The sequence below is a fragment of the Sphaeramia orbicularis genome, chromosome 22, assembly GCF_902148855.1.
Source record: "Sphaeramia orbicularis chromosome 22, fSphaOr1.1, whole genome shotgun sequence".
NCBI classification, from domain to species: domain Eukaryota; kingdom Metazoa; phylum Chordata; class Actinopteri; order Kurtiformes; family Apogonidae; genus Sphaeramia; species Sphaeramia orbicularis.
In genome coordinates, this window is record NC_043978.1 from 23,876,642 (window position 1) to 23,889,424 (window position 12,783).

A 12,783-nucleotide genomic window follows, 5' to 3' on the forward strand; every position below is an offset into this window, starting at 1 on the left:
GCCACAACACACTTATTACACGTTTATAACACGCTGACACGCCACAACACACTTATTACACGTTTAAAACATATTTATCACACGCTGAAACGCCACAAAACACTTATTACACGTTTATAACACGCTGACATTCCACCACACACTTATTACACGTTTATAACACGCTGACAAGCCACAACACACTTATTACACGTTTATAACACGCTGAAACACCACAAAACACTTATTACACGTTTATAACACGCTCACACGCCACAACCCACTTATTACACATTTGTAACACGTTGAAACGCCACAACACACCTATTACATGTTTATAACACGCTGACACGCCACCACACACTTATTACACGTTTATAACACACTGACAAGCCACAACACACTTATTACACGTTTATAACATGCTGAAACGCCATAAAACACTTATTACACGTTTATAACACGCTGACACGCCACAACACACTTATTACACGTTTAAAACATATTTATCACACGCTGAAACGCCACAAAACACTTATTACACGTTTATAACACGCTCACACGCCACAGCCCACTTATTACACATTTGTAACACGTTGAAACGCCACAACACACTTATGACATGTGTATAACACGCTGACACGCCACAAAACACTTATTACACGTTTATAACACGCTGACATTCCACCACACACTTATTACACGTTTATAACATGCTGACAATCCACAACACACTTATTACACGTTTATAACACGCTGAAACACCACAAAACACTTATTACACGTTTATAACACGCTCACACGCCACAACCCACTTATTACACATTTGTAACACGTTGAAACGCCACAACACACTTATTACACGTTTATAACACGCTGACACGCCACCACACACTTATTACACGTTTATAACACACTGACAAGCCACAACACACTTATTACACGTTTATAACATGCTGAAACGCCATAAAACACTTATTACACGTTTATAACACGCTGACACGCCACAACACACTTATTACACGTTTAAAACATATTTATCACACGCTGAAATGCCACAACACACTTATTACACGTTTATAACACGCTGAAACACCACAAAACACTTATTACACGTTTATAACACGCTGAGAAGCCACAACACACTTATTACACGTTTATAACATGCTGAAACACCACAAAACACTTTTTACACGTTTATAACACGCTCACATGCCACAACCCACTTATTACACATTTATAACACGTTGAAACGCCACAACACACTTTTTACACGTTTATAACATGCTGACACGCCACAACACACTTATTACACGTTTATAACACGCTGAAACGCCACAACACACTTATTACACATTTATAACACGCTGAAACGCCACAACACACTTATTACACGTTTATAACACGCTGACACGCCACAACACACTTATTACACTTTTATAAAACGCTGAAACGCCACAACACACTTATTACACGTTTATAACACGCTGACACGCCACAACACACTTATTACACGTTTAAAACATATTTATCACACGCTGAAACGCCACAAAACACTTATTACACGTTTATAACACGCTGAAACGCCACAACACACTTATTACACAATTATAACACGCTGAAACGCCACAACACACTTATTACACGTTTATAACACGCTCACATGCCACAACCCACTTATTACACATTTGTAACACGTTGAAACGCCACAACACACCTATTACACGTTTATAACACGCTGACACGCCACCACACACTTATTACACATTTATAACACACTGAAAAGCCACAACACACTTATTACACGTTTATAACATGCTGAAACGCCACAACACACTTATTACACGTTTATAACACACTGACACGCCACAACACACTTATTATACGTTTAAAACATATTTATCACACGCTGAAACGCCACCACACACTTATTACACGTCTGTAACACGCTGAGAAGCCACAACACACTTATTACACGTTTATAACACACTGAAACACCACAAAACACTTATTACACGTTTATAACACGCTCACACGCCACAACACACTTATTACACATTTGTAACACGTTGAAACGCCACAACACACTTATTACACGTTTATAACATGCTCACACGCCACAACCCACTTATTACACATTTGTAACACGTTGAAACGCCACAACACACTTATTACACGTTTATAACACGCTGACACGCCACAACACACTTATTACACGTTTATAACACACTGAAAAGCCACAACACACTTATTACACGTTTATAACACGCTGAAACGCCACAACACACTTATTACACGTTTATAACACGCTGACACGCCACAACACACTTATTACACGTTTATAACACGCTGACACGCCACAAAACACTTATTACACGTTTATAACACGCTGACATTCCACCACACACTTATTACACGTTTATAACACGCTGACATGCCACAACACACTTATTACACGTTTATAACACGCTGAAACACCACAAAACACTTATTACACGTTTATAACACGCTCACACGCCACAAACCACTTATTACACATTTGTAACACGCTGAAACGCCACAACACACTTATTACACGTTTATAACACGCTGACACGCCACAACACACTTATTACACTTTTATAACACACTGACAAGCCACAACACACTTATTACACGTTTATAACACACTGAAACGCCACAACACACTTATTACACGTTTATAACACGCTGACACGCCACAACACACTTATTACACGTTTATAACATGCTGACATTCCACCACACACTTATTACACGTTTATAACACGCTGACAATCCACAACACACTTATTACACGTTTATAACACGCTGACACACCACAAAACACTTATTACACGTTTATAACACGCTCACCCGCCACAACCCACTTATTACACATTTATAACACGTTGAAACGCCACAATACACTTATTACACGTTTATAACACGCTGAAACGCCACAACACACTTTTTTACACGTTTATAACATGCTGATACGCCACAACACACTTATTACACGTTTATAACACGCTGAAACGCCACAACACACTTATTACACATTTACAACACGCTGAAACGCCACAACACACTTATTACACGTTTATAACACGCTGAAACACCACAACCCACTTATTACACATTTGTAACACGTTGAAACGCCACAACACACTTATTACACGTTTATAACACGCTGACACGCCACAACACACTTATTACACTTTTATAACACACTGACAAGCCACAACACACTTATTACACGTTTATAACACGCTGAAACGCCACAACACACTTATTACACGTTTATAACACGCTGACACGCCACAACACACTTATGACATGTGTATAACACGCTGACACGCCACAAAACACTTATTACACGTTTATAACACGCTGACATTCCACCACACACTTATTACACGTTTATAACACGCTGACAATCCACAACACACTTATTACACGTTTATAACACGCTGAAACACCACAAAACACTTATTACACGTTTATAACACGCTCACACGCCACAACCCACTTATTACACATTTATAACACGTTGAAACGCCACAACACACTTATTACACGTTTATAACACGCTGACACGCCACAACACACTTTTTACACGTTTATAACACACTGACACGCCACAACACACTTATTACACGTTTAAAACATATTTATCACACGCTGAAACACCACAAAACACTTATTACACGTTTATAACACGCTGAAACACCACAACACACTTATTACACATTTATAACACGCTGAAACGCCACAACACACGTATTACACGTTTATAACACGCTGACACGCCACAACACACTTATTACACGTTTAAAACATATTTATCACACGCTGAAACACCACAAAACACTTATTACACGTTTATAACACGCTGAAACACCACAACACACTTATTACACATTTATAACATGCTGAAACGCCACAAAACACTTATGACACGTTTATAACACGCTGACACGCCACAACACACTTATTACACGTTTATAACACGCTGACATGCCACAACACATTTATTATACGTTTAAAACATATTTATCACACGCTGACACGCCACAAAACACTTATTACACGTTTATAACACGCTGACATTCCACCACCCACTTATTACACGTTTATAACACGCTGAAACACCACAAAACACTTATTACACGTTTATAACACGCTGACAAGCCACAAAACACTTATTACACGTTTATAACACGCTGAAAAACCACAAAACACTTATTACACGTTTATAACACGCTCACACGCCACAACCCACTTATTACACATTTGTAACACGTTGAAACGCCACAACACACTTATTACACGTTTATAACACGCTGACACGCCACCACACACTTATTACACGTTTATAACACACTGACAAGCCACAACACACTTATTACACGTTTATAACATGCTGAAACGCCACAAAACACTTATTACATGTTTATAAAACGCTGACACGCCACAACACACTTATTACACGTTTAAAACATATTTATCACACGCTGAAACACCACAAAACACTTATTACACGTTTATAACAAGCTGACACGCCACAAGACACTTATTACACGTTTATAAAACGCTGACATTCCACCACCCACTTATTACACGTTTATAACACGCTGAAACACCACAAAACACTTATTACACGTTTATAACACGCTGACACGCCACAAAACACTTATTACACGTTTATAAAACGCTGACATTCCACCACCCACTTATTACACGTTTATAACACGCTGAAACACCACAAAACACTTATTACACGTTTATAACACGCTGAGAAGCCACAACACACTAATTATACGTTTATAACACGCTGAAACACCACAAAACACTTTTTACACGTTTATAACACGCTCACATGCCACAACCCACTTATTACACATTTATAACACGTTGAAACGCCACAACACACTTATTACACGTTTATAACACGCTGACACGCCACAACACACTTTTTACACGTTTATAACATGCTGACACGCCACAACACACTTATTACACGTTTATAACACGCTGAAACGCCACAACACACTTATTACACATTTATAACACGCTGAAACGCCACAACACACTTATTACACGTTTAAAACATATTTATCACACGCTGAAACGCCACAAAACACTTATTACACGTTTATAACACGCTGAAACGCCACAACACACTTATTACACGTTTATAACACGCTGACACGCCACAACACACTTATTACACGTGTATAACACGCTGACATGCCACAAAACACTTATTACACGTTTATAACACGCTGACATTCCACAACACACTTATAACACGTTTATAACACGCTCACACGCCACAACCCACTTATTACACATTTGTAACACGTTGAAACGCCACAACACACTTATTACACGTTTATAACACGCTGAAACGCCACAACACACTTTTTACACGTTTATAACACGCTGACACGCCACAACACACTTATTACACGTGTATAACACGCTGAAACGCCACAAAACACTTATTACACGTTTATAACACGCTGACATTCCACCACACACTTATTACACGCTTATAACACTCTGAAACCCCACAACACACTTATTACACGTTTATAACACGCTGACATGCCACAACACACTTATGACATGTGTATAACACGCTGACACGCCACAAAACACTTATTACATGTTTATAACACGCTGACATTCCACCACACACTTATTACACGTTTATAACACGCTGACAAGCCACAACACACTTATTACACGTTTATAACACGCTGAAACACCACAAAACACTTATTACACGTTTATAACACGCTCACACGCCACAACCCACTTATTACACATTTATAACACGTTGAAACGCCACAACACACTTACTACACGTTTATAACACGCTGACACGCCACAACACACTTATTACACATTTATAACACGCTGACACGCCACAACACACTTTTTACACGTTTTTAACATGCTGACACGCCACAACACACTTATTACACGTTTATAACACGCTGAAACGCCACAACACACTTATTACACATTTATAACACGCTGAAACGCCACAACACACTTATTACACGTTTATAACACGCTGACACGCCACAACACACTTATTACACTTTTATAACACGCTGACACGCCACAACACACTTATTACACGTTTATAACACGCTGACACGCCACAACACACTTATTACACGTTTAAAACATATTTATCACACGCTGAAACGCCACAAAACACTTATTACACGTTTATAACACGCTGAAACGCCACAACACACTTATTACACGTTTATAACACGCTGACACGCCACAAAACACTTATTACACTTTTATAACACGCTGACACGCCACAACACACTTATTACACGTTTAAAACATATTTATCACACGCTGAAACGCCACAACACACTTATTACACATTTATAACACGCTGAAACATCACAACACACTTATTACACGTTTATAACACGCTGACACGCCACAAAACACTTATTACACTTTTATAACACGCTGACACGCCACAACACACTTATTACACGTTTAAAACATATTTATCACACGCTGACACGCCACAAGACACTTATTACACGTTTATAATACGCTGAAACGCCACAAAACACTTATTACACTTTTGTAACACGCTGAAACGCCACAACACACTTATTACACGTTTATAACACGCTGACACGCCACAACACACTTATTACACGTTTAAAACATATTTATCACACGCTGAAACGCCACAAAACACTTATTACACGTTTATAACACGCTGAAACGCCACAACACACTTATTACACGTTTATAACACGCTGACACGCCACAAAACACTTATTACACTTTTATAACACGCTGACACGCCACAACACACTTATTACACGTTTAAAACATATTTATCACACGCTGAAACGCCACAACACACTTATTACACATTTATAACACGCTGAAACATCACAACACACTTATTACACGTTTATAACACGCTGACACGCCACAAAACACTTATTACACTTTTATAACACGCTGACACGCCACAACACACTTATTACACGTTTAAAACATATTTATCACACGCTGACACGCCACAAGACACTTATTACACGTTTATAACACGCTGACACGCCACAACACACTTATTACACGTTTAAAACATATTTATCACACGCTGAAACGCCACAAAACACTTATTACACGTTTATAACACGCTGAAACGCCACAACACACTTATTACACGTTTATAACACGCTGACACGCCACAACACACTTATTACACGTTTATAACAAACTGACACGCCAAAACACACTTATTACACGTTTATAACACGCTGAAACGCCACAACACACTTATTACATGTTTATAACACGCTGACACGCCACAACACACTTATTACATGTTTATAACACGCTGACACGCCACAACACACTTATTACACGTTTATAACACGGTGACACGCCACAACACACTTATTACACGTTTATAACACGCTGAAACGCCACAACACACTTATTACACGTTTATAACACGCTGAAACGCCACAACACACTTATTACACTTTTATAACACGCTGACACGCCACAACACACTTATTACACGTTTATAACACGCTGACACGCCACAACACACTTATTACACGTTTATAACACGCTGACATTCCACCACACACTTATTACACGTTTATAACACGCTGACAAGCCACAACCCACTTATTACACGTTTATAACACGCTGAAACACCACAAAACACTTATTACACGTTTATAACACGCTGACAAGCCACAACACACTTATTACATGTTTATAACACGCTGACACGCCACAACACACTTATTACACGTTATAACACGCTGAAACACCACAACCCACTTATTACACATTTATAACACGTTGAACGCCACAACACACTTATTACACGTTTATAACACGCTGACACGCCACAACACACTTATTACACGTTTATAACACGCTGACATTCCACCACACACTTATTACACGTTTATAACACGCTGACAAGCCACAACCCACTTATTACACGTTTATAAAACGCTGAAACACCACAAAACACTTATTACACGTTTATAATACACTGACAAGCCACAACACACTTATTACATGTTTATAACACGCTGACACGCCACAACACACTTATTACACGTTTATAATACACTGACAAGCCACAACACACTTATTACATGTTTATAACACGCTGAAACGCCACAACACACTTATTACATGTTTATAACACACTTATTTCATTTTTATAACACGCTGACAGGCCACAAAACACTTATTACACGGTTCTAACTCGCTCATTTTTCTCAGGTCCAAACTGATTTCTCCAGTTTTTGGCATGGTGCTTTCTCAACTGACAGCTCAATGAGCCATACTGAGGCTTTTATACCATGTTTTAAATTAAATGTTAAGTGAAATCACTTGATTCACCTGATCACCTTTAAACACATCACCTGTGAAGTTACAGCACATCATTGCACAAAAGTGGTTTGTTCCATGACTTAATAAATGGTCATTTCTTAAAGGGGGCTAATAATATTTCCCTGGTTATTTTAGTTTTTCTTTCTAAATAATGCTATTTTGGTGTGCAAATATAAATAATTTGTGCCTTCTAAAGAAAACTAGTATGTTCAGAAATGCTGTGTTGAAAATTCCTTGCTCTGTTAAAAAAGTATTTAGGAAAATCTTGAAGAAACTTAAAATTTCATAGGGGGGCTAATAATTTTGTCTTCCACTATAGTATAGCAAACTATTAAATCACAGGTGTCAAAATCCGGCCCGCCAAAGGGTCCAGTCTGGCCCCTGGGATGAATTGGTGAAATGCACAAATTCCACCAAGATATTAATCATTTTAGTTCAGGTTCCACATTTAATCTCAAGTTGGTCAGATCAGTAAAATACTATCAGAATAACCTGTAAATAATCACAACTCCAAATTTTTGTCTTTGTAAATCTAAAATTGTTCATGTCATTTTACTTTATTTACACTGAAACAAACTACCGTTTCACAAAAACATGAATAACCTGAACAAATATGAACATTTTGAAATGTCTGAAGTGCAAGTTGACCAATATCCTACCTGTTATTAAATGTTTTGTGTATTTGTTGATCCACTGTGACCTGTAAGTTATAATTTACATGTGTAAATGATAAACTGAGACATAATATCGTTAAAATTGCACTTAGTTTTCTTAAGATATTTCAGTTTGTTCATGATATTCACATTATTTTAAAGGATAGTTGATAGATGTTAACATTTTGATCGCATAATTTTACTTTATTTGCTCTAAAGCATAGAGGAAAGTTTGGAGTTGACATTATTTATATATTATTATGTTATTATTTTACTGGTCCAGCCCACTAAAGATCAAATTTGGCTGAATGTGGCCCCTGAACTAACACGAGTTTGACACCCCTGTATTAAATGATCACAAACAAATTCATTTTTGTATGAGAAATGTCTCCTTTTTGAATGACTGGGGTCACCAGAAATTTGTGATTTGTTCAAATGGGGTCACGAGCCAAAAAAGGTTGGGAACCGCTGCTTTAACTCATAAAGACCCAAACATCCACTGACGACCAAAACCATCTATTGATCTAAACTGTTTAATACCTGTTGATCTACTAATTCTATCAATACATGTAAATAATTAGTGTAAAATACAGTTTGTCATCTTTTCATGGTCATCAGATATGACCCATTTGGACGTTCAGAGGCTCCGTAGTTACCGTGGAAACACCATCATCTTCTACAGTATTGATTCACCAGTAAAACCCATGGAGTTTAGTCAATGATAGTGAATGGAGACACTTGTTTTTATGTTCAGTTATTAATATCTTTGCTGAAAAAGTCACTTTTTCTTCAGTTTTCTCTGTTTTGATATAATAACCTTTGAATTTACTCCCAGTTTTCATCACCATCTAAATTAAAAATATGAAATTAGATAGATAATATTATAATAAATGATGATAAATCACTTACGAAAAGTTTAATAGAGAGAAAAAAAGTATTTGGGAAGTGCCACAAAAGTAGCACTGGGTCTTTCTGGGTTAATATTACATCTAACAGTGTAAATGAATAAGGACTTCTGCTACTTCAAGAAGTAGACTGAACCCAGGAGACACTCTGAATGTTATGAGGCTATAAATAGTCCTAAACACACAAGAAGTCTGATCTTTTGTCCGACAAAACAGATAAAGACCCAGTTTTTACTCATTTTATTAAAACCAGTCAATGAACAAGAAAATAAAAACAAAATGTGAATTTTCAGCACTTTAGTAGAACTTTTGTTTTCACTTCTGGCACCACAAAAGGCATGATTTTTACTTTCTCCGCTTTCAAATGGATACAAAAAAAAAGATGGATAATCAGTAACAGTAATGTAAATTTACTGTTAAATAGAACATGTAGTTTACAGGGTACATTATAACAAATCACATGACTGTAATGGATGAAATAGTTCATGTTTTCTCATTTTAATGCTACTGGTCAGCCTGTTTATATAATTATTTACATATACACTGAACAAAAACATAAATGCACGACTTTTGTTTTTGCTCCCATTTTTCATGAGCTGAACTCAAAGATCTAAAACTTTTTCTGTGTACACACAAGGTTTATTTCTCTCAAATATTGTTCACAAATCTGTCTAAATTTGTGTCAGTCAACGCTTCTTCTTTGCTGAGATAATCCATCCACCTCACAGGTGTGGCATATCAAGATGCTGATTAGACAGCAGGATTTTTACACAGGTGTGCCTTAGGCTGGCCACAATAAAAGGCCACTCCAAAATGTGCAGTTTTATCACACAGCACAATACCACAGATGTCACAAGTTTTGAGGGAATATGCAATGGTCATGCTGACTTCAGGAATCTCCACCAGAGCTTTTGCCTGTGAATTGAATGTTCATTTCTCTACCATAAGCCATCTCCAAAGGTGTTTCAGAGAATTCATGAAGAAGACTGTGCGAGGAAAATGGTGGTCACACCAAATACTGACTGGTTTTCTGACCCCCCTGGACCACCCAATACAGTAAAAGTGCACATTTTAGAGTGGCCTTTTATTGTGGCCAGCCTAAGTCACACCTGTGCAATAATCCTGCTGTCTAATCAGCATCTTGATATGCCACACCTGTGAGGTGGATGGATTATCTCAGCAAAGGACAAAGGAGAAGTGCTCACTAACACAGATTTAGACAAATTTATGAACAATATTTGAGAGAAATAGGCCTTTTGTGTTCGTAGAAAAAGTTTTAGATCTTTGCGTTCAGCTCATGAAAAATGGGAGCAAAAACAAAAGTGGTGCATTTATATTTTTGTTCAGTGTATGTTCAACAACTATGACTCACTCATACTTAGGTTCAGTTTAAGTTGAATCTACAGCCTTAGATGATTCCTACCGGTGTAAAATAACCCACCAGTTCAAGTCTTTCCTCTTTGTTTCAGGTCGACACCTAACGTTTGCGGATGAAGTGGAAGCTCTTCAAGTTAATGTCGATAAGCTGCAAACGTTGGGTTATAACAAAATCATCGCCCTGGGACACTCTGGGTTTGACATGGACAAAGAGATCGCCAAGAGAGTGAGAGGAGTGGACGTTGTCATCGGTGGACACACCAACACATTTCTCTACACTGGTATTTACATCCTGGTTTATTCATTTTTATTATAACCCAGAAAGACCCAGAGCTACTTTTGAAGCAGATCCTAAATAGTTTTTTTCTCTATGTTTTTCTTTTCTTATGTGATTTATCACTATTTATTATAATATTATCCTCTGAATTTTGTGGTTTTTCTGTGAAAATCTGATATTTTCCTTTATTTAATTTACGGATCATGTAGATATTCATAAAAGCTCAGATTAAATTTGAGGGATTTTATATTAAAAACAGACAAAACTCAAGAAAAGTTTTCAGTGAAGATATCAATAAAAAAAAGTGTCTCTTTCCACTGTCATTGATCCAACTCCATGGGTTTTACTGGGGAATCAATGTTGTAGAAGATGATGGTGTTTCCACGATCCAAATGGGTCATATCTGATGACCATGAAAAAATGACAAACTGCATTTTACACCAATTATTTACATGTATTGATAGGATTAGTGCATCAACAGGTATTAAACAGTTTAGATCAGAGGGTGCTTTTGGTCGTCGGTGGCTGTTTGGGTCTTTATGGGTTAATTCTGTTTGTCCTGTTGAGGGGCCATGTGTTCATATGTACTTAGTTATTTCATTTTTATTTGACTAACAATTCTTTTCTGCTCTGTGCTGAGGAATATGCAACTCAAGCTCAAAGTTACTTTATTTTTCCATTGGAGACATTTGTTTAGTGAAGTATTACTAGAAGTAAAACACCTCAGCAGTCACAAACATATTCCACTATTTTTCCAAATTTGACAGTATTCCGAATTTGGCAGGTATTCCATTTGGATATTCCAAATTAGGCCATTTTCCAAACTGAACATTTTCTGATTCATATATTGTGGATATACTGATATATTATATCAGTATATCAGTATATATTGTGGGGGGCACTGATATGCCTTGGCGGAGGTCTGCGCTCTCTTTTCTAGAAAAGCACTTGTAGAGCGCAGACCTCCGCCAAGGCAGATCAGTGCCCCCCCCACACACCCCATCACCACCAAAATTTAATAATTTGTTCCTTGTGCCAGTATCAACATTTCCTGAAATTTTCATCCAAAGCCATCCATAACTTTTTGAGTTATCTTGCACACAGACAAAAAGATAAACCAATGCCAACAAAAGCATAACCTCCTTGGCGGAGGTAAAAAAAAAAA

At 37.4% G+C, this 12,783-nt stretch overlaps 1 protein-coding gene across 1 annotated transcript in view; it reads left to right on the forward strand.

Moving 5' to 3' along the window:
* Positions 1–12,783, forward strand: part of nt5e (5'-nucleotidase, ecto (CD73)) — a 36,918-nt gene that overhangs the window by 7,999 nt on the left and 16,136 nt on the right. Inside the window, exon 3 of the mRNA XM_030125959.1 lies at positions 11,434–11,622. Within this exon, the coding sequence (XP_029981819.1) occupies positions 11,434–11,622 (189 nt within the window). The remainder of the gene's footprint in view (positions 1–11,433; positions 11,623–12,783) is intronic.